The following is a 25,147-nucleotide window of genomic DNA, read 5'->3' on the forward strand; positions in this document are numbered from 1 at the left end:
GTAATAATATTGTAAAGCATACTATCAGAAAGACCTTGACGATGTCGAGAGAAAAGCGAGAAAAAAAAAAACCCCGTCGACGAAAATGTATTCAAGAACACTCACTCGAACGGAGATGGCCTTTTTTTCGAGTTGCCAGATGACACATAGAATTCGTTGGAACGTTGGAGGAACACGCTACGGAATACGTATTTGTCAACGCGTTTCCTGGAAGTTTCTCGGTTATTATTATGTTTTGGGGTGAAAAAAGACGTTGTAGATCGAGACTGCTTATATACTCCCTGCAGCAGATGTGAACGAATACAAGTCGCGAGATGTTCGAGCTTTGACCAGCGCTGCATCTATGATGCCTTACAACATGGACGAAATATAGGTAGAGAGCATAGGCACCGGAAACTGGGGGTTGAGACTGTTTGAGTCCCCACTCCTAATAAATTTTACGAGGAGGCTGAGCCTCTCCATTAATTAATGAATTTACAATGAAATTTATCACTCCCCTCTCTTGCATAACAATGTCATATATATACGGGAAAACCGGCAACTTCCAGCCAGTGTCGTCTTAAGGCATGGGCAGAGAAAAGGGGGTATCACAAAAATGGGATCTGGTTGAGATTTTCGAAAATTTGCCTGGTAGGGCCTCAGAAAAATAATTTGGCGCGGGGGGCCCATGATGCTCTTAAGACGGCCCTGCTTCCAGCCCCTTCCCCTCAATGTTTTCTTCATTTCGGCACCTCTGGACGTAAATGAGTTGAAATACTCATTCTGCGTTTTATTCCAGATCTTAATAAAATTCCTGTCTTGTACGATAGTACCTAAGGGTGGCTAGATTTCACCGAATTATAAATAAGGAGAATACGGGACGTCACCAATTGTTTCCACTAATTTAAAAAATATGCCAATAACTATCATTAAAAGCCAGAAAATATGAGGCTATTTTAAGACTGAATTCGACTAGTTTTCATTGAAATCATGGAGCAAATCTGCTGTGAATAAAAATGTATTTAATAGTAAAGTGCAAATTACCTATATCTACGATTACAGTTACCATATAATGAATTTAAATAAAAACTTCATAAGAAAAGGGGCATTTTTACCAAAAAAAAAGAAAAAAGAAAAGAAAAGACCGCAAGGAAATACGAGAAAGTCCCGTAAAAAACGAATAAAAATGTTGAACGTGATAGAAAATGAGAGTCATGCCATTCGACATCAAATGCTTTAACCCCTTCGCTTACAAGCGATTGGCCAGAAATTCGGATGCTCCCTATTTGACGAATCGGAGATAAATATGGTAACCTTGTCCTAACCTAACCGTGAGTTAGAAAAAGGAGAAGATAAAGAAAGTGAAAGAGATTAATAAGTATGAGAGAGATATACTTATCTATTACACTCGTATCTCTCCCTCTCTCTTATGTGTAATACTTACAGATGATAGACTAGGTACGACGTGGATTTCTCTTTTCGCCCCTTACCTACCTGTACTCTTTCGTTCCTAGATGTATATAGTAGAAGGATATACATCACGGAGGTGAAAAGAACTACCTTTTCTTTTCATCGAGATGCAACAAAGCTTCGCGGTGATGAGGAGAGAAGAAAGGAAACAGAGAGAACTTTTTTTGAGTTTCTTCAACTGGGATTTGGACGCAATATTACGTCCTTGATCGTAAAGGAGTTAATTCCGACTCGTTACATACGGAAACAATACGCCTAAAATCAGCCATTTCGAAGAAGACTCTCACTTCGTGAGATTTCGATACCGAAGAATATTGAAAAGATCGAAAATGTACATTAGAAAAATCAATCAATGGAGAATTCATTTGAGCTGCCGTAAGCTAAAAATACCGAAGAAAGCAGAGCCGCCATTCTTGCGTAGGAGGCAAAAATCTCGGCATTACACACAGAAGCGGCGGCGAAATCGATGTTAATTTAAGAGCTCTTCGTCGAATCAGCATTTCAATTCCATCCATTCCATCCACCACCAACAACACGATTTGCAATCGCCAGTTATTTAGGAGGGATCCGCTGCGTGTCTTTTAATATCGATCGATAACATCCCTCAAGGAATCGATAACGAAAAGCTTTTAAACGATACCGTTTCCCCCCCATCCCGAGAGAAAAAATACAGCGACTTTATAATTATTCCATCGTAAAAAAGAGACACTATATATTGGGATATTTCCATAAAAAAAAAGAATTCGAATTATATCGACATTTAAAAAGATGGCACGTACATCATTCATTCAGACACGCATACATACATAGTGGGGAGCTAATCAATATTTACTCAATGTAAACGAGGATAATTATCGGTGTTTTAATTTACATATTCATTTCTTTTATCCGTTGGGAGTTTCAGAAGAACATGTTTGCGTTTTGTGTGATATGTGTGTGTACAGTATAATCTAATTATGCTAGTTACACCAGGAGTTTTCTCAACCTGTGGGTCACAGGACCTTCCGCGATGGGTCGTACAAATTCACTTGGAGTGATTTTTAAGCTACGGGTCACGACCGAAACTGGGGTGGGTGGGGGGGGGGAGAAGCTTCCGATGTGGGTCGGTCGTACAAAACTGCTTACAGTCAGGGCTCTTGAGCAATTTAACGCGATCCAGACGTGATTCGCAGGGCCTTAATCCACTTACAGTCAAGGATTCTTTAGAGCACGACGCAAACTTGATTCACGGGGGCTTCCAAGAAGGGTCGTACAAACCCACTTATAGTCAAGGATTCTTGAGCACGACCCAAACTTGATTCACAAGGGCTGCCGGTATGGATCGTACAAATCCACTTACAGCCATGATCCAAACTTGATTCACAGGGGCTTCCAAGAAGGGTCGTACAAACCCACTTATAGTCAAGGATTCTTGAGCAATGGTTCACGACCCAAACTTAATTCATGGGGGCTTCCGAGAAGAGTGGTATGAATTCACTTACAGTCCTGTTATGAATGCACTAATCGCGTCACTGATTTCACTAATTTCAAAGAACAAAGTCCCCCGGGCCGCAAAGATGATATTATTGTTGATTTTTGGTTACGGCTGAAAAAAAGAACCCCTGTACTAAGCAATGAACAATGAAGGACTGGAATATTCTACAGCAACGTTTCTCAACCTTTCTGAACCCAATTATCAGTAAAATGCCTGAAAAAATTCGATGGACTATTACACTATTAACTTTCAGCGCGAATAGTGTGACCATATGTTCCGAATAGTGTGACCATATGTTCCGAATAGTGTGACCATATGTTCCGAATAGTGTGACCATATGTTCTGTAAATGCGTGATATTTGAATTCAGGAACAAAACATATACAGTATTATACAGGAATGTCCCGTGTTTCAAGTAATATTCCTGTATTTCTTATCATTCTGCTTTCTTATATACTTGTCTCGTGTTTTTTTGAACGAAGTATATTTGAATTTGCAATCTTCACTATAATTCTGAAGGAAAATAATTTTCATCACTTATAAATTATATTATGGTAATTTTGACTATAAATATTAATCTCTACACATATTTGTCATGTTTTAAAGTCTTTTCGTGAACCGCTTTTCCCACTTCATTCAAATTCTTCATTACCCAGTAACTGATACCTTTTTAAGAAATTGTACAATAGATTATTTTGCCGACTTACGAACAAAGTTTTTGATGGAAAATGGCCGATGCTCCGTATTTTATCGCATTTTAAGCTCCCAATTTCCCGTATTTTCCTGAATGAATATAGTCACCCAAGAGTCATGATGAATGTTTTCACTGGAACAAATTCTTTGTTTACTGCGATCTATAGCGGCTCTTTAATTTCACATCCTTCAGCGATTTCACAGCAATGATTAGCAAATTTCGTCGTAAACTGTATTTTCTAGGCAAATAATTGCATTTTTTGGCCACAATTACGACCCATTTTTTAAAATTCGAAATTTCCCGTATTTTTTTTGTTGAGCGAATATAACCAACAGGCTTATTGGTTGGTTTTTTTTTCTTCAAATTTTGCAAAAGCCCTTTTATCAAAATTTTATAGTGTTTAGGCCGGTAGTAATGGCCGCAACCAATAATCGTACCGGTTACATTCACGCAAATGCAAGTGAGTTTGGTAAAAATTCTTTTATAAAACTTGAAAAGTGTAACCAATAAGCACATCTGTTACATTCGAGCGAACTTAACTGCTCCGCCTATTGATTATGCCTTTTTCAAGTTTTATAAACGAACTTTTATATCAAAATTTTATAGTGTAATGCCAGCCTCGAGCTTTCTTTTGGCTGTATTTTATAAAAAATGCCAGGTCATAAATTACAATTGAAAGGATGAAATATGGGAAAATATAATGTAAAAAAATAACATTCTTACGTCTTAGGCCAGGATTACACTATAAAAGTTTGATAAAATCCCTTTTATAAAACTTAAAAAATCCAACCAATAAAGGTTACATTCGATCAAATGTAACCAATAAGCTTATTGGTTGAATTTTTCAAGTTTTATAAAAGGACTTTTAGAAACTTTTATAGTGTAATACTGGCCTTATGCTGGAAATTCGACTTTCGGACCGGTGTTCGTAAGTCGAGACTGTCGCGTATTTTCAAAGAAAGTTAATAATACGATGTAACTAATTTTTTTAAAATACGAGTATGTATAGTATACGGGAAGAGTGGAAATGAAAATAAAAATGTCGGAACGATGAGTAAGTGAATGTTCATGTGTTTTCCGCTTGATTTCCGTGAAAACAAAGAAAAACCACACAGTGTTTACATGTTATTTTCATTTTATCTCATGGCGGATGTAGTTCTGCGCATGGGAGCTACTTGATAATGCCAAAATTTTCATTTTTTTTGTTTTGCTGTTTCTTGCTCCTCACTCACTCACCACGACGACCGACCTCTTGCTCTTATCCATTTGTCAGTCACAGCAATGGCCACGGTTGAGATACTTGTTAAAAATAAAAATATTTCCCAACAAAAAAAGTCCGTATTAACCGAAGATAGCGCCGTAGAGGACAGTCGAAGGACAGGCGGGGAACGCCACGATATAAATATATTGCAGTATATAGCATTCCGTTATAACGAGGTGAAATGGAGTTTCCTTCGTTGATCGGAACGAAGGTCCTCCCATTACGCAAGGAAATTATTCGATTGTTGTTTATTTATGATTATTTTGGAGATTGTTTCTGCGACCCCCGTAGCGATTATGTCCTAAGTAGACATGAAAGAAACAAAGAAATTATTTTTCTCTAGTATAATTACCGAGACTTATCATCGATGTTTAACACGCAATACTTACTTAACGAACCATTAAATTCCGGTCTATAATTGATCGATTGTAATTAACGGATTCTTCGGATTGTTAGCTCACGTTTTTTCTCTCTCTCTCGTCGTTGTCGATGATACCTGAGATTATCTATTTCCCGGTTTCAGGGCTGCTACTACAGGGGAAGAGGGATCAGGTGGTTTGAGTTTCGGACCTGAAAAGGGAGCCGAAATGTGTGTTTTTTTCCGCAGGGCCGGAACTGGAGGGGGGATGGGGGGCAACTGCCCCGGACGGCAATTTTAGGTGGGAACAAAGAACACCGTTATAAAATTATCGAATTTTAAAGTTGGGGGGGCGGCAAAGTCATGTTTGCCCCGAGCAGCAAAAATCCTAGTTACGGCCCTGTTTCTCCTTGGCGAAAATGGCTCACATTTCGCCAAATTCATACAGGTCGGTAATTATCGACCGCCCAATAACTACACACGAGATTCCTTGTGGAAAACTAATACGGAAAAGTGTTTTCCGTTTTTTGATTTTGACCCATAATTGATGAGTTATAACTAGGGTGGCCGCACGTCCCGTATTTCACCGTTTTTTTTTCCTGTTTTTGTGGCCGTCCCGACTTTTTTTGCAAAAATATCCCGATTTTTCTCGTTTTTTAAACAAATCCTATTTGAATTTTTATTCTTAATTGAATCGAAATTATTTTGAACCCTTATATTATATTTTAACATCGCAAATATAAATAAGAATATTGATCGCACATATTAAATATGGTGAACGTTTTATTTCGTGGAATTTATTTTAAACCACTGCGATTTATATAAAATTGTGCTTCATTTCCTGCCATTGGGGCACTTTCCCTTGATTTTAACAGTATTTGGCGACTTTGCTTACTTTTGGTCTCATTTTGGCGATAATTGGGGATTTTTTGTGTATTTTCCCTTATTTGAAATCCCAATTTCCCGTATTTATCTCGAAGAAATGTGGTCAGCCTAACTATAACACTTTAAAAATTGATGACGTCGCTTCAAAATCCTGCCAAATTCACTGAACGCACACCAAACGTACAACTTGGCATGTTTGGAACTGGATAAATAGTGTAACCCTAAAGCAAACCGGTTTGCTCCTCTTTCGCGTGTGGTTCCCTCTCACCGTGCCCTCTTGCAAACTTACATTATTTCTGGGCTGCCATCTATTTCTTAAACGATGAGCGAAATATAATGATTCAATACAGTATCTGTCTTTGCTCTCTCTGAGACTTTTTAACAGGGAGATCGTCTATTGTTTTACCTCACACCAACTCCAGTGTTATCCATAGGGAAATATCTTAGGGGCCATTCACGTATTACGTAAGCAGATTTTCAGGCATTTTTGACGCCCTCCTCCCTTGTCAGTAAAAGTCAGCAAAAAAAAAAAACACTTACTCCCCCCCCCCCCCCCCAAGTCAGCAAAATTTCGTCAGCAGCTTAAGAATATATCATGTCTTCAAAAAGGGGTGGTTGATGACGTAAGCAACCTTCAAATCCTCCTCCCCCTTGTCATCAAAAAAGTTAGCAAATCCAAAGCCCCTCCCCCACCCCCGATGCTGACGTAATACTTGAATGACCCCTTTTCCCAAAATCAACACTTTTTTGCCAAAATGCGGTATAATTTTCTTTTCTTCACTGTGAAGTCAAATTTATTTAGGGAAAGGACAAGGAAAATAACTGCTTTGCAGAGCTCCGCGATGCTGACGTAATACTTAAATGACCCTTACCGATGGAGCTCGGTGGGAAATGAAGGTGCCACCTGTCGGTGGTCGCCCCAGACTCGGTGGGTATATGGAACTTGTTTTCTCTATGTTCTTTCCCGGATCGAATCCGTGTGTGGACCCTGATGATAAACTTAATAGTGGAGGACGAGCATCTTACCACTGTACCACTCGGGCGCATGGAGATCGGCTGGCATTCACGCCTCGAAGTTGTGGAAACACTAAGAGCCAACTTCAGCCGACTGCCACTCTGACGTCGATGTGTGTGTGTGTGTGTGTGGGGGGTGGGGGGGGGAAATGTTCGAACCCGAGTCTAGAGTCCGTCACTACGATCTCACGACGACATCTGTCACTACTACGTACATACCTCTTACACATTCCTCTGTGGAATTTTGAACGAGTCGGTACATGCCGGAATGTGTGTTCTGAGTGTGTGGTCACTGACGTATTGATGTTGAAAGATTCGCGCTTGTTTAGTGTTCTTATTGATGCTGCCATCTGCCTTTCATATTTTGAATTAAAGATGTTAAATAAATCTGTCATTGCTATTTTACTTCATGACCAACTTCGTTTCATATTGCCACACAGCCCCCCCCCCCCCCAGTGTCAAAGGTAAAGCAGACTGATCTAATGTATTTGCGTATATATGAATTGACATCATCATCACCATCATCATCATCATGCACCCCCCCCCCCCAGACTTTCAAGTCTATCTCCGCCTATGTCGTGGACCTGAATGAATGAATGCCAGAACTTTGCCACTAGACTTATCCCGTTGCCGAGATCTCTTCCAGCCCAGCTTCCTGGCAGAGTCTGGAACACTTTATTTTGTGTCCAAAAAAAAAAATAATAATAATTGCCCCGGATAAGGGACTGTACAGTTTTGGGTGCTTTATTATGCATGCATAAATTACATATGTGCATACACGATAATAAAACACAAAAAAATACAAATAGCAAAAAATTTACAATGGCAATAAATTTACAAAAATTTGCAAAACAGCTCTCAAATATCGCCGCCAAGAGAACAGATACCTCATTCGGTGCGGTTCACTTATGCCTCTTAGCCTTGCCTCAACGTTGCAGACCGGCCCAGGTGGGACTTTCAGGTGCGATCAGTCGATCTTTTCAGCCATGTTGACCCCTGGGGAGGAATTTAGTGAGCTTCCCTATTAGGGCGAATTCTATGCAGGGCAGTCTCAAAATCATGAGGCTCTGGGCAAAGTTATGTTTGGGGACCCGTACTTAACCTTTACGTTCACATCTCTGTTTCTTCACCTTTCTATGGCCCCTCTTAACTACGTGTCATGGATTCTCATTCCACTTGAATTTTTTCCCCCGACCACTTTAGAATATCCCAGGTCCACAAGGGATGGGGAGCATATGGCCCCATGTTGAGAAGATGATCAGAGAATGAGCATGAACTCACTCATCAGAAGTTTCCTCCAAATTACTTCTCATCACCATTTTTAGACTATATTGAAATACGAATTTGTTACTATGCATAAGGTTCACCTCAAAAATATTCAATTATTCTACAAACGCAATTACAAGAGTAAAACAAGGGCACAGTACGAACCCTGTACAGAACCATGCGCCATGTTTAACCCCCCTTTTTGTAGTATATCCAATGGCTATAGGTGAGGTGGCCGTTTTCAGTGACGTCACGAGCTTCGTGCATAGGCCTTCTATAGGTCAGTGCCACTGGGCGCACGTGCAATTTTTCTCCCTAGTCATTGGATTCAGTCACCCATTTTTTTCAAATGGCTTGTATGTTGCATTGAGTTGATGGCTGTCTTCATGTGTAGAACGACGCGAGTAATTCGAAACCTGCGATCACGGGGCAAGGGGAGCCACCACTATAAATGTTTGCTAACTTTTCTGACACAACTCTGCCTCTTTTGAAGTAACGGAAGTAAGGTGCTTTGCATCAGTCCGGGGTTGTGAGCGGTTCTATCTATCTATCTAAAGGTCAGTGTTTCTCAACCACCGGGCCCTGACACCAGTCAAACCGGGCTGTGAATAGCTCACAGATTCATTTTTACCCATTTATACACCCATTAGGCGTGCGTATGGCTACGCGGACCTCCCACTCACGTAAAAGAAATCAACCGGGCCGCGGGCTTCCAAAGGTTTCCTGGGCATTTAACGATTATTGCTGATTGATCACTTTTTGCTGAATATTGCTTATTCACAACCAAATTATATCACGTTATCTTCTACTGAGACAACTCAAAAAAAAAGCAACCGGGACGTCTGGTAACTTCATAACATGCATAGATACGTTCCGAACCCACCTGTAGAGTCACGTCCTATTCCGAGGAATGTTCCATGAAGACATTATAAGTGCGGACGTGTACAGATTTAGATATGAAACAAAAAAATAAAGTCTCTCATGTGATATTATTTTTCGTCAGATAAAAAATTCCGTAGATATATCAGTCGCTGTCATCTGCCTACCGCTTGATAATGGCCCATACAAATGAAGAAAGCCAAAAAGAAAGAGAGATAATGGAAGGTTGTCTGTTGTGTATGTCGCAAGCAAGCAAGCACTACCAGAGAGAGATGAGACAGAGGTCGAACTTGTGTGGAGAGATAAGATGGACGAAATATGAGGCCGTGCAAGGCAAGCAGCTCCATTGCGGCAATTTTTCGATTGCCTAAAAGAATTAAAAAAAAAAGACAATTAGAAGCTGGATCGTGAATCTCATTACATTACATTACGCTAATTCCGTGAGTTTCGTGTCTCAATTCTTCAAAAAAAAAAAATCGTGTTTTTTTTCGCCACAGACCGAAATTACGCCAAAGAATCGCCATTGTCTTATCCATTTGATGTAAGGGGAAAAAATGTATAATGATCCATGTATTGTATATATAGAAGAATATTCTTCTTAAGAAGATGATTGGTCATTGAATTTGGTTCCCCCCCGTGTGTTATTATTTGCGAACAATAGTCATCGTCTAACGAGAAATTCGCTCTATACCCACGATTTGATAACTTAAAATTTTGAACTTCAAGAATGAAAGGAGATAGAAAACAATGGTTGGTTGTTTTCCCTCAAGAAAAAAAAAATTGCACGATTTTCTTGTTTGAAAGAAATACGAAATTGAGCGTATAATTATCTAGTCGTTTTCCTTGTTGGTTACGGGCTGGATTTCGTGCTTTACCCTTGTTTCACTCTTGTTTTTCGAGTGTGTAGTATATCTGGGGATTTGGGAGGAGTTACGCAGGGTTCTTATTCATGAGCAACCAATGCCGTATTGACGTATAGTCTTTTTTTAAACTGGTGATGAAGTGATTTTTGGAGGAAAGTTTTGATGAGTACGTGATCATTCTTTGATAGTCTATCACAGTGTTTCTCAACCTATGGTCAGCGATGATGACATAGGTGGTCCGCAAGCAGATTTGATAAAATTATTCACTCCGTTGTAATTGATGCAGTACAGTCGAATCCCGTTATAACGAACTTCAAGAGACCGGAGAAATCATTTCGTTATAACGAAATTTCGTTATAAAGGAATTCCAAGTTTATGCATTGTTTCTATGTAAACTTATCTAGGATGATTAGAAAAGTGTTCGTTAAAACGAGATTTTCGCTATAACGGTATTCGTTAAAACAGGATTCGACCGTATTAGTAATATCCATATCAAGTTCAAGTCAAATGAAACCTTCATACTTAGATTCGCCACATATCATTGAAGATAATGCGGGAAATTACGATCTTAAATACGGGATATCTCTAAATTTTTCAAAAAATTTCAATTTATTGTTTCAAATGCAATTTCTAATTACTGGTAAAATTGCTGAAGGGTATGGAAACAAGGGACTGCTGTAAATCGCAGTTGACAAAAATGTACAGTATTTCACGATAAAAATATTCAAACGATCTGATGACCACATTTCATTGAGAAAAATACGGTAAACTGGGATTTTTTAAATAATAATCCGTAAAATACGGGACATCGCCCTGTCATCAAAAAACATTGCTACATCAAATAATATTGTAGACACAATCACTGATCGTAATTGCAATTGCGGAGAAAACATTAAACCTGACAAATATGTGCGATGAATATTTATAATCTTTACCCCATAATTATAATATAATTTATACTATGAAAACACTGTGTGTGTGTGTGTGTGTGTGTGTGTGCGCGCGCGCGTGCGTGCGTGCGTGCGCGTGTGTGTATTACGACTTTTGTAATTACTACAAATTCAAATAATTATAGTTGAAAAAAACGGGACAGTATAAAAAAACCGGAACAACGAAAATTACAGGAATGTCCTGTAATACGGGAATCAAGGGGTCTGTCGAATTGTTCCAGAAATTTTACTGGTTCTTGTCTTCAAAAAGGTTAAGAAACGCTGATCTCTATCATCAATGATTTTCGAAAGGTACTCCGCAAGAGATTCGGATGTGTTTGACAACAAAGCAGATATTATATTCGAAATGCAGCGAGTGGATATGGAATACCAAAGAGGGTGTTTATAGTTCCCCGCGTGCTTAGAGGTACTCGGATAAATGCTAATTAAAAAACAGTGGTTCCCAGCCTTTCGAGCTTGAAGAGCTCCGTGGAAATGTTTAAGAGTCTACCGTACTTCTTTATATGAGTAAGAGAAATGAATACAGTATTTCTTGAAAAATATGTGGGAGCTTTGCTAATTCCTACGAATACGTACGTAATCCATTAGAGAATTTCACCTACACCTAAATATGTGTATTTCCTTAGAATTTGTAGGCCTGCCTACCCCTTGGAATGTGTAGACTTCTAGATTATAGCTTTTTAGATTATAGAAAAGCGCAAAATGCGCAAGCATTCCTTATGCAAGTCCTAGACCCCCCCCCCCCCAGAAAGGCGTCTAAGACATGCATACCTCCTGAAATGCGATACCTTCCTTATCACAGAGAATGCATAGGTGTGAGTATCGATTGAAATGTGTAGAAGGCATACGTGCCGCTTGGAATATATGAAGGCTTTTGTATTTCTTTATATTTCTAGCAGAGGATTACTACAATTGCACAAAAGTAGTGCATTTCCTTTGAAATGCATGGGAGGGATAAAAGGTTTTTTTTACCCTTATAAATGCGTAAAAACTTTCCGATTCCTAGACATTCATGAATCTACGACGCTTGCGTACCCGTAGAAATGTCGAGGAAGCTAACTTACCATTTTGTGTCACAAAAATTTTTCAATATTTTACTCTTTTTCCCCCGCTCTTCATGATTATTTTTCGTGTATCCCCGAATGACCCTTCAAGTAGCCTCTAGAGGTACGCGTACCACAGGTTGGGAACTGCTGTTCTAAGGCTTCCAATGTGAATTACGGATATTTGGTCATATTTTGTATTCCATAAAATGGAAAGAAATTATATAAAATCCGCGTATCTTCTCACCCTCTCGTGACCGAGTATGGTAGGACAGGGGTGTTCAATGCATGGCCCTCGGAGCGTTCTACCGTGGCTCGTGGACCACTTTTAGAAAATAGCTAAAAATATTGCAACACACACAATTAAATTAAATAAAAATTTTCCGATAAAGCCCGCAGGTATCACTAAGTTTATAATATCGTAGCATTTATAATAACGGTGATGTTTTCCACACAAAATCACCAGAACGTGCAGTTACGCATTTGACAAATTAATTTTTATGATAAGTATAAGGACCCAAATACTTCTTTGGAGGCCCTAGTTTCATTTATTTTAGGGGAAAAAAAAAAGCCCGAAGTTGGCCAGTTCGCGAATTGGTCGGCCCAGTTGATCCGGCCAATGTCTGAGCGAAAAAGTACGAAAGCATGTGATTGACCAAAAGAGTACGCAATTATGTGAATGAAAAAAAGTGTACGCAATTATGTGAATGAAAAAAAGTGTACGCAATTATGTGAATGAAAAAAAGTGTACGCAATTATGTGAATGAAAAAAAGTGTACGCAATTATGTGAATGAAAAAAAGTGTACGCAATTATGTGAATGAAAAAAAGTGTACGCAATTATGTGAATGAAAAAAAGTGTACGCGAGCATGTGAGTGATCAAATGAGTGACTTAGAGAGAGGGGAGTGTTCATAAGAATTGGAGAGGGGCGCAAGTGTGTTGGTCATATTTGAGGAGCGAGTGGTCAAGAAAAATTAGACTGGGATGAAAGGGGGGAAAGGTGAAAAAATTAGGGTAGCTCACAGGCGGTACAACAGTAAATCCGCCTCTGCCCGCGAGTCAGTAAAGGTTGAGAATCACCGTTGTAGGATATCTCTAGATTTTTTCCGTGCAACGAGCACGTCTATGCCGCCATCAGAAGAAGACCACCCATACAACAACTCTGACATATGATCAAACTCAAATTAACATAATGCCTTGAACGCTACTTGAATGGAGTATTGTTGGTGTGTGTGTGTCAGTGCATCTACGCCTCGCGAGAAAACAATCGAACCCAAATCTTGAACTATGACCAAGGCCAATTTTACTTATAAACTTTTTGAACAAAGTAGGCCTTGGGTAAACTCTCGTGATTAGAATGCTTTGTCATCGAATGGATATTGCTCATACTTGTGTCCAATCACAACTGCTCAATTACCAATGCATAAGTCATACACCCAAATTATGACAGAACGAATTTCGGTCCTTGTGTACAGGTAAATCTATATTGAAAAATACCATGGCAGAATGGGTTCAGCTGGTCATTTTCGAGAAGAAACATTTGCATTTAGACTAAAGGTGGGTTTATAGTTTTGCCGCCTGTGGGCTATACACATTTTGCCACCTTTTATTCAAGTCTATTTAGACTAATTTTCTTGATTCCCGATTACTCAAACTTGCTACCCTGAGCTATAGCGCGTCCCGTAAATATGACCGTATCTCTAAGTCACTCTTTTGGTCGTTCACTGATATGATTCGTCACTCTATATACTTCCCTCTTTGGGTTACACCTATGCTTACACACTCTCTAGTCCACTTTCTTGGACACACACAAACATCCTAGTTCCTCGTTCTCAAGGTCACTCTTTCGATTGCTCACATACTCGCACACTCTCTGGGCCATTCTTTCGGTAGCTCACGTGGTCGTTCCCTCTCTAGACTGAGTCGGGCTTATGGTTTTTCCCACTCTTCTCGCAATCTAGTCTAATTTTCTTGACTACTCATTCCTCAAATTTGCCGCCTTGGGCCTATAGCGAGTTCAGTCACCCCCCCCCCTGCCCTCACATTCTGCAGTAGGCCTTTGGTTGGGCTCTTTGCCGGACTCCCTGGTCAGATTTGACACTGAATTTATAATTAAGAGAAGCAAAAACTGAGAAGAATTGTCCCGTTACCCCCAGGCTGGAACCGTGCCAGCCCTACTCATGTGGCAGCATTGCTTAGTCCCCCCCTCTCCTGTAAATGCTTATCTATTAGACATATCACGACTACTTTCCAGTTCAGGTTTAAATGTTTAAATAATCACTAGAGCTCGGATTATATGGGAAATGCCTATGTGCATATGCTTTTTCATATTTTGATTTCATAATTTTTCGAATAAATATTGCTCATAATATTGTCGTAACATCGGTTTTCTTCGGAGGTAGGATTAAGTGAATTATAATAAATATGTTTGTATAATACATAATTTTCCAAATATCAACCGTTTTATTGTAACTCTATTTCTAGAGGTACGTCAAAAGTGTTCAATTCTTTTTGCAAATAGTGTCGAGATTCTTTTGTTACTTTTATTTTGTTACTGAGCTGCTACAACAAACTAGAGCTTAAAAACACCTAAATAAAAAATATGTGAAAGTTTTTTTTCATATATGTGGGGATATTTTTTTGCAAAGGAAATACGCAGACTAAGCAAAAAATATGCATTTAAAGCATCTGCTTTTTTCGTATGGCGCTTTTTTTTAATGCACATTTTATCCTTTTTGGTACATTTACCCTCTCAGGATTTTTTTGAGCATATTTTGGGTTTTTTTAATGCATATTTTGGCATTTCGAAGTGCATAGTTCGCTACTTTATTTAGTGCATGTAATCCGGGCTTTAATAATCACCATCCTAAACCTTCAGATCAGTCGAATTAGTCACATCAAAAAAAACACATCAACATTAAATCTCCATACAAATCCAAAAATCACACGAAACAAGACGTCTTCTTCAGCGACTAAGAACCGCTGGACATCATGTGACCAAAAACTGCAGAAAAAGGCAAAGGTTTTTTGTTTTTTTTTTCCTCTTGGTACCTGCGATACATGCCCTGTTTAACTAAAAACCATCACTATAAGCAGGAAAAAAAAAAAAAAAGCACCAAAACCCAACGATTGTCCTCTTCCCTGTGTATGTGATGTGTGTGTACGCATTCGGATCGTCAATTCTATCAGAAAAGGTCCTCGTGCACACACACCACTGCATCTTTTTTTTTTAAAAAAAAGAAAGAAAATGGGGGCTTTGGGCAAGCGACCCAATTTGAGCACTTATCGGAGCTTAAGTAGGTCTTTTTTCGAGTGCCAGTTTAGTTATTATTATTTTTTTAAATATAATATTCGACAGTAAAAGAACGCAAGTCGTGTTTCTACGATAAGACAGAATGAGAAAAATAGAGGTGTTGGCGAACAAACACCGTGAAAATCATCATCGTGGCTGCTGTCAAACGAGGTTACGAAACGAGGGCTCTTTCCCTTCATGTTTATTTATTTATTTATCCTCATCATCATTATTTAACGTGTAAATTATTTGCAAACGCGACTCTCTCATATATTAAAAAACAAAAAATTGGTTCTCGTTTTGGTGTTGAGGAAGAAACGAACGAAGAAAAGATCACCATCGGCATCAATTGCTAATATGTTCATGCATTATTTTGGAGATTTGGACGCACCTTCTCTTCTCTTGTTTTTTTTTTACTTCGATTAGAGCTTTTAGAAGATGCTAATTAGGCGTTTCTTTGGAACGGCCAGACCAAAGTGTTATTGTGCATGTGTGTATTTTTATGAGTGATCGTCTCGGAGTGACTCCCCCTTGTTATTGAGGTCGACGTAAATAACTAATCGTGGTGTGGTTTAACTAGTTTTTTGTTTTTTTTTTAATATGTGTTTTGGATGAGAGCAGTTCAATGTATCGAAAAAATGATCCAAGATACGTTGTGAAGTTTAATGAGTTTTTTTTTTAAATATTAGCATAATTTGTCTGAGAGAATTGGGTATTAAGGTGAAAGAATTTGGATGAGTTATAAGAATTTAAATGAAGAAATTTGAATTTTTTTTTACGTTGGTTGGATATTGTGATCAAATTACTACAGTTTTTCATCTTCGTCCTTTCTCACTTTTTTCAAGGAATTTTAAATTTTTGAATTTAATTTAATTTTTGAGATTTATTTTAATTTTTTTAATTTAAATTTAAATTTAATTTTAATTTTTTTGAATTTAAATTTTTTTGAATTTAATTTAAATTTTTTTGAATTTAATTTAAATTTTTTTGAATTTAAATTTTTTTTGAATTTAATTTTAATTTTTTTGAATTTAAATTTTTTTTGAATTTAATTTTAATTTCAGTTCTGTGTTTTTAATTTATTTATATCTTTATTTGATTTTATTTAGAGTTTTTAAAACTTTTTTAAAAAACTATCAAAAACTATTTCAGTTCTTTAAATTATTTTTAGTTTTATTAATTTTTTATTTTTATTGATTTATTTTGACTTTTTAAAATTATTTTGATTTTTTAAACTATGTAAAATTCATTTATTTCCTTTTGATCCAGTGAAACATTGTTTTTGATTGATTCTCTTCCATCTCTTCAAAATTTATCGATTCTTTAATTTAGCTTTATATAGATTCATATTTTTCTTAAATTTTTTAAAATTTATTTTTAATTTTTCAAAATCTATTTTTGATTCTTAAATTTTTGAAATAAATTATTTATTTTATTTGGATTTTTTTTTTTTAATTTAGCTATATATTTCTCCTTAAATTTACTTTTTTTAGTCCATTCAATCATTTTTACCATTTTAAACACATTAGCGATTTTTCTTTCGATGCATTTGAAATATATTTCCAATTTTTCATTGTTTACATTTGTTCCTAATTCAATCACAATGTCCTGTTTTTCATTTTTTTTAAATGAAGCTCATTTCTTTCCCGGTGATGAAGTTGATTTGCATAATTAATAGATTGTGTTGTAATGAACATGACTGAATATTCATCTCACATTTACATGCCGTTTTCATTTTTTCCCTCGGGAAACACATTTTAGCAGACTTGTTATAGCACTATTTCTCACCAAGAGTTATTTATAAGTAATGTTTGACAGTTTCACTGGCAAATCGGCAACATGAAGGAAAGACTTTTTCTGGATAGTATAATGGCCAAGTCGCCTAGCAATCCTTGCTTGGATTGCAAAGGGACTGGGTCGTCTTAATATCAAAGATTGGAAGAGGACAGTTCAATTCTCCCACGGAGACTAGTAAATTTTACTTTCTGAGTTCACCTCGCGCCATAATATATATAGAGAAAATGCCTTTCCTTCATTCATTGGTCCGAGAAAAAAAATTGCCGACATGTTTTGCTAGAATCAGCAATGTCCCGTATTAAGGTTATCCGACTACGTTGAAAACGTCATTTTGGAAGAAAATATAGAAAACCCTATTTGTTTTGATTCCAAAACAGGCCTTGTTATATGATGCCTACAATCAAAGTTACGTTCACTTTAGTGTTGCGTTTTTACATACAAGTAATATGCTAATAAAGACTTCAAACGTGTTTTACGATGAATAATATTGTTGACATTTTACTCTAGTTTGTGACATGATTTGTAAAAATCTATTTATTGCATCATTACGAAATTTTAATGTGATATTTTGCTATACATTGTTGAGGTTATGAACCAAAATCTAAGGTCTATCACATATATTTTTTGAATTCCAGTGTTTTATAGACGAAATGTAGGATGAAATTTCAAAAAAATTCACACGTACTTAAAAACATATTTTGGTGTAACTTATGAACATATCATGCAATCCTTTAAATTTTGGTTCATAACCAGCAACATTACTAACTAAATGCACTGTGGACATCACAAAGCATTTCATTAATAAAATTTTTTGTAATCATGTTTCGAATATGACATGAATTTTGCCTAAAATTTGACATAAAAATGACTTTTTCATAGAAAATATAATAGATAGACCAAAATTTGTCACTGTTTTCACCATTTCGAGGCATTTTCTATCAAAAAATGCATTTAAAGTTCACTCCAGAACCATTTTAAAGAAAAGTGACAAGAAAGGTAGTCGGATACCTCAATGATCCCGATTTCTATGTTTTTCTCAATCAAATATGGTCACCCCCTTAACCAGAATAAAATTCCAACTTCATGCACAGTATTTGGCATCTGATTGTATTTTTTTCCAAAAAAAGGGCTTGAAAACGCCGACCTTGGTTATAGCGACGAAATCTCGCAGAATATTATCGATGTCACTCTATAACCGCGTGTGTGTGTTTTACTATACTTATATATCATTTCAAACTAGTATAGAAAAATACGTATTTATATGTTCCTGTAATTTACAATAATTTTTGACATGAAAAAAAAAATTACAGTAAAACTTCTCTAACGGCCGTATTCACCAACACAGTTTCAACTGCAATCGCAGGTGGAAGGATTGAAGATCGAAACGGATTGGTTAAATTAAGGATTTTAACCAATCCGTGTCGATCGCTGATCGTTTAACCTGCGATCGCAGTTGAAACTGTGTTGGTGAATACGGCCGTAAGTTAGACACCTATGATTTCGTTAAAATCTGTCCTAGTTAGAGAGGTGTCCAAAATATAGAGGTAAAATACTGTGGAAATTCTGTGGATCATGGTTGTTTCTATTCAAAACCCTTCAATATAGTGAGGTGTCCAGGATACAGAAGTGTCCAAACTGACAGGCTTCACTGTATATAGAAACATTGAAACGCCATTTATAATTATTATAATTCAAATTTCCTATTCGACAGCGAACTAAACCATTCAAGACACAGGCTTTATTGCCAATGAGTAATTCTAGCCATTGCCTTGAAATGTGACACTGTAATGTCTAAAAAAAAATTTTTCAAGATGTCCCGGATTTTTAACAGTAATATGTCAGAATTTGCATTATGTCCCAGTTGTTCAGTCACATGATCTGGTGTGTGATCTGGTCACCCTATATATTCATGCCTTAATAATGTTATGAATATTATTGTGGCATGTTTTTACCTGAAAATAATTACAAAAATAAACAATTATTCATTTGAATTAGAATAAATAATAGTAATAAATAATTTCCAATCATTAATAATTAATTTAGTTATTATTTATTTTTACAGCTGATAATAAATTTATTCATGACAGAAAATGTCCCTCTTTTGATTAAAAAACAAATTATCGCAAAGAAAGAGAAAGTCGTAAGTGCGATCCATAAATTGTCGCGAAATTAAGAACTTCTCGTAGGAAAGTAAGCAAAAAGTCGGGAAAAACAGACAAAATTTCCTTAAAGTCTCTTTAAATGTGGCTAAAGTACTTTTCTTCCTACTTTCGCGAGTTGATCACGTGACACTTCCTCGTTTATTTTTCCTCTAAATGCGCGATCTTTCTTGTTTATAAGGGGGAGAGAAACAAAATGTCTTCTCTCTCTGGAATAGTAAGTTTGAATTTCCAGCTGGAAACGGTTTGTGTTCTATCAGTTTATTATTTTGAAACGTGATGTAATGCGGTCATCATCAGTGACAATTAATACGAAAAAGAGGGAGAAACCTTTGAGCACAATGTGAATAATCCGAAATTCGAACTTTGGAAATTACTGATAACCAGAACAAAGAAATTGGCAATGCGTCAACTTTCACGTGATTGCGCGATCGATAATTTTTAGAAGATAAACGCACTTATTTCCGTGTTTTTATAAGCAATTTCAGTGGCAGCTTCATCTTTGCGGTTGTGTGTTTGTCTCGCTCTGTCTATATACAATCCGATACATAGGCTTGTTTCGTCATTTTTGTGTTGTTAACGTCTGCCGTCTCAGCAACGACAGCGCGATGAGGTATCTGTGTTATTTGCTTTTGGGACTGTCCTGTGTTTCCGCGGTCTGGAACTTGCCCAGGGACGCCATACCCGAACAGTGCGTCGATCCGACGTTCGCTTGTCAGGATCTCGAAAGCGCCAGGTTGTGCGGGGTCGTCAAGTCCTGCATCCACGATGTGTGGTCCACTATGTCTGCACCCGACGACAACGACCAGATCTGCGACATCTGCAAGGAGATGGTCAAGGAAGCGAGGGACCAGCTGTTGAGTAATATGACCCAGGAGGAAATCAAAGAGGTTTTCGAAGGCAGCTGTAAGTTATTGCCGACCAAGCTCGTTTCCGATGCTTGCATCAAGATCGTCGACGAGTTCATCCCCGAACTGGTTGAGATGCTCGCCTCCAGAATGGACCCGACCATGGTGTGTACCGTTTCCGGACTGTGTAACCTGGTTCATCTACCGATCACTGACGTGAAGAAGGAATCGAAAGTGAAAGACGAGCTGGTCTGTGAATTCTGCACCCACGTCCTCCAGCACATCAAGGATTTGGTCACTGCAAACACGACTGTCGAGGAGTTCAGGACGGCCCTGCAGAATTTCTGCAAGCAAACGGGAAGTTTCTCCACCAAATGCACGGCCCTGGTCAACGAATACTACGACGAAATCTTCGCTTACATCCGAAGTTTGGACACCAAGGGTTTCTGCACCCTCATCACTCTCTGCGGCAACGATGGTTCCATCATGGCCACCAAGCTCATCCCGGCTTCCCGACCGAAAATCCTGCCCCTGGTGAAACTGATTCCGGCGAAACGTATCCAGTCCTCAAACGACGTGCCGAAACCAGAACAACTGCCAGTGGAACGCCTCTCACATCCCGCGCTGACATTCGAACGCGACACCGAGTGCGCTTTCTGCCGGGCCATATCCTTCTACATCCAGCACGACATTGGAAACAACAGGCGCCACGCAGTGGTCCAGAAGGAATTGCAGGAGGTCTGCGGCAGATGGGTCACCGAATATAACGGGCAATGCGACATGTTCATCTCTAAGCACGGACAGCGCATGAAACACCGGATCATGAAAGGCGTGAAATACGAAGACCTCTGCCTGTCCATGAAGGTCTGCCCTCTGGAAGACGGCAAGAGCAACGAACTGAACGTCAGAGTGGTGCCTCCGAGGAAATCCAACGTCCTCTGCGACGTCTGCAAGGAAACCTTCAATGAAATACAGACGTATTTGAAAGATCCATCGACAAAGGCGACCGTTCAGCAATATTTGGACAACTTCTGCACTTACATGCCGAAGTCAATGCAGAGCGAGTGCAAGGACGCGATTAATCAGAACATGGACACTTTGTTCAACATTTTGGAACAGGAACTCTCAGGAGACAACGTCTGTCCAGCTCTCGGACTTTGTCCAAAAAGTGGCCGCAGACCCAAATCCGTAAAATCCATTGAATGCGATGTCTGCAAGGACTTTGTCGAACAGCTGCAGAACCGTCTCCAGGATCCGGACACCAAGCAATCGCTTCAAGACCTCCTCGATCGCGGATGTGCGGTTCTGCCGACAGAGATCGCCAACGAATGCAAGGTCTTCGTCCAGCAGAACATCGACAACGTCATCAACGTCCTCGTACAAGATTTGGATCCCACTTCGGTCTGTTCGGCGGTGAAGCTCTGCGACGGAACCTTCAGGATAATCCTTCCGAAATTCAAAGACCTCGAATGCGACGTTTGCAAGGAAGTCGTCCAGCAGGTCGACAACGAGCTCAAAGACCAGAGGACCGAGGAAGAGATCCGCGAAGCCCTGGACAAAGTCTGCTCGTACATGCCATCGAAAATATCCACCAAATGCAAGGACTTCGTTGACAAATACTCCCAGCTGTTGATCACTTTGCTCGCCGAAGAGATGGATCCAACCCTGGTCTGCGCCGCTCTGAAAGTCTGCCCGCAGAAAGGTCTCGAATGCTCTGGATGCCAGTACCTTTTTCACTACATTCAAAACCAGTTGATGGACAGCTCCGTGCAAGACACCATCAAGTCGGAAATGGAAAGGGTGTGCGCCCTCCTCCCAAGTCAATTCTCGGAGAACTGCGCCGACTACATCAACGAATTCGGAAGCTCCCTGCTGGTCATCGTGGCTCAATATTTGGACCCGAGCACCATGTGCTACACCCTCCATGCCTGCACTAACGGCACCGGCCGACCGGTGATCACTACTAACTCGCTGAAATGGGACAAGTGCTCTATGTGCACGACAGTCGTCGACTACATGGACAAGTTGCTCGAGGAGGACGACGTCGACAAGGAGATCACCCAACTGATCGAGAAGGCCTGCACCGTCGTTCCGGCTTCCATGAAGAGCAAGTGCTCGATCCTCGTCGAGACGTACGGACCGTACCTGCTGCAGATGATCGGGCAGCTGGCCGACAGCAAACAGGTTTGTCAGGACATCGACATGTGCCCTCGTCCGCCGGGACACGTTCATCTCCTGGGAGGACGCAAGTGCACTTTCGGCCCGTCTTACTGGTGCAAGAGCAAAGCCCACGCAGTCGCTTGCAAGGCCGAGGATTACTGCGCCAAGATGAAATGATTCATCCATGCAAGATCTTGACACAAGGTAAATTACCAAATATAATTACAATTATTATTCATAATTACTTTTTTGATACACGACCGTTTAATCAACTTGAAAATTATAATTACATAATTTTGTGTCGTAAAATTACATAATTTTTGTAATCTTAAAATTTGTGTCAGCAGGGCTAAATTTGTTTCAACTATATGGAAGAAGGCAGTTTCCCCGAGAGAGGGCGTAAAATTTTAGGTGAAACAATACCGTTAAAAAATGATCAGTTTTTGCAACGGAGGGATTTTTCCCTCAGCAGAGAGCAGGCAAACCTTCAACATGGTACTTCTTTAGCATAAAAATCGAAGCATTACCATCTTCACTTCAAAACATGGAAGACAGTTGGAAGCACCAGCATAATACGAAACGAGCACAACTCTGACAACATAAATAATTTATTAGACCCACGCCCATACACACACACACACGGCAGGTTCTGGCATATATCGGTTCATTAGAAATTCTACGGAGGAATGTGTACGGTTAAGTAGAAGTAGTATAGGGAACGGCAAAAAACTGAGTTTCCACCCTCCCTTATTAAAAATGACTCAGATTCCTAGTTATCACCCTGGATCTTAGATTTGTTTACAAAGCACATACATATATATATATATATATATAGGCCATAGGTGGTACCCCCCCCCCCCCCATTAAAAATTTTATTATTAGCATGAGGCCATTGGTTCTTTACCAGGACACCCCGAGGGTTAGAGGTTTCAGGAAGTCCGTGAGCTTGATTGATATAAGAATTGGCTTATTGTGTTTACATGTAATTGTGCTGAATTTCATTCGGTAGCGGGGGGGGGGGGGACCTAAAAAAGAGAGGGGTGTCGCAAAAATGGCATCTGGTTGAATTTTTCAAGATTAAGCATGCGCATCTGCCTCTGGTAGGGCGTCAGAAAAATCACTTGGCGATGGGCGAAGATACAGTGGGGAGACATGGGGGGTGACATTGCCCCCTTCTCCCAGCGTCAGTGACATAGCCGACTGATCAAATGTAAATGAATGTATATGAATTGACAACATCGTGCCCTCCCCAGCCTTTTTACATCTCATCATCGTGCCCTTCCCCCATCCTTCCAAGTCTATCTCCTGTGGACTTGGTCCGGGGACCCATGATGTTCTTAAGATGGCCTCTCTCTCATTGTCACAAAGGGTATGCAAAATGCAAAAAGTCAAGAAAACCGGTGTAGGGGACGATGTACAATCATCCACCTTCCCGTTCGAAGTGCTTGTATCAGCTTATGTCACAAACATAGGTGACAATGCTATTTTGACCGCATCGGGGGGGGGATGGGGGGCATGGGTACAGCTGAGGATTAGGAGGCTGGTAGGAAGTCCCCATCAGCCTTCTAAATGACGTTGATTGTAATGCGAAGTGATTATGGGTCAATGCACCAAGGGCTTACCTTGTGTCAAGACGATCTTTTATTGGCGGCATCGAGTCACATGGCTCCGTCCGATCAAATGAAGCGCCCTCTACGCCAAACTATCATAGTGTATAAATAATATTTTATCTGTACGACTCATCATCTTGAACTTGAATCTTTCCAGGTGAGGAACATATAAAGAAAGAGCGAGTGATAAGACTGATATGATTGATGATAATAGAACTTCATCAATGATAATAACTATATTATTCAGTGATAATCCGTCAAGGACATGGACATTCAAGAAAATTTTGTAGGTTTTTGTTTGAAGTGTTGCTATTCTCATGTTTGTGTGAAATATTTTGTGTGTCGAGTTCGATTTTTTGTGTGATTTTGTTGCTCATTAAAAATTTTCAGTTTGTTTAATTGGCGAATTGAATTAAATTTTACGTCATAAATTTTCTACATGTAATAGAGCCCAGATTTATCTTGAGGAAGCGAAGCAGACATCAAAGAGGCCCTAATTCAATCAAAATTATTGCGTAATAAAATGATTATCTGTGAATAATTGTGTAAAATATACTTTGAGGAAGTAGAGTCCTGGAATTTGAATCTCAGCCAGAAAAAAAAAATGAGACTACTAATTAAACTTGGTTATCTGTTGTGGACATGGTGGTGAAAAAGCCGCCCTTATTAGGGGAGTGAGCGATCGCCCCGCACTCACAGTACAGTGAAAGTGAAAAAAAAAATATATATATATACATTATACATCAAATACATTTTTTGTAGAAAGCAAGGTGTCTTAGCTTCAACTGATTGCATTTTGGAATTTTCATCACAACCCTGGATTTCCACCCATTCTGAAATTAACTGTATTCTTTATATATATATAATTCTACATTTTCATTGATTCTGGAATTTTTTTCTCTCATTAATCCCGAATTTTGATCAATTTTGAAATTTTTTTTTTGTCTCATCAATTCTGAGATTCTTTTTTTATTAATTCTGAAGTTTGACCAATTCTGAGATTTTTTTCTTTCATTTATTTTGCATTTTGATCAATCTGAAATTTTTCTTTCATTAATTCTGAATTTTGATCAATCTGAAAATTTTCTTTCATTAATTCTGAATTTTGATCAATCTGAAATTTTTCTTTCATTAATTCTGAATTT

General features: G+C 38.8%; 1 protein-coding gene across 1 annotated transcript; it reads left to right on the forward strand.

Annotated features, from left to right (window-relative positions):
- Window positions 1-19,554: 19,554 nt before the first annotated feature.
- Window positions 19,555-24,401, forward strand: Sap-r (prosaposin). The gene is made up of 2 exons (XM_089240888.1): window positions 19,555-22,596; window positions 24,160-24,401. Exon 1 carries the CDS (start codon window positions 19,993-19,995, stop codon window positions 22,567-22,569), a length of 2,577 nt encoding a protein of 858 aa, XP_089097014.1. The 5' UTR covers window positions 19,555-19,992; the 3' UTR covers window positions 22,570-22,596; window positions 24,160-24,401.
- The last annotated feature ends 746 nt before the right edge of the window (window positions 24,402-25,147 follow it).

Source organism: Pholcus phalangioides, unplaced genomic scaffold (assembly GCF_987345545.1).
Source record: "Pholcus phalangioides strain wild (caught in Gottingen) unplaced genomic scaffold, Ppha-v1.0 ptg000013l_1, whole genome shotgun sequence".
In the NCBI taxonomy this organism is placed as follows: Eukaryota; Metazoa; Arthropoda; class Arachnida; order Araneae; family Pholcidae; genus Pholcus; species Pholcus phalangioides.

Excerpts from the sequence above, each read along its gene's own strand:
- Sap-r (XM_089240888.1), top strand. The coding sequence starts at position 19,993 with ATGAGGTATCTGTGTTATTTGCTTTTGGGACTGTCCTGTGTTTCCGCG.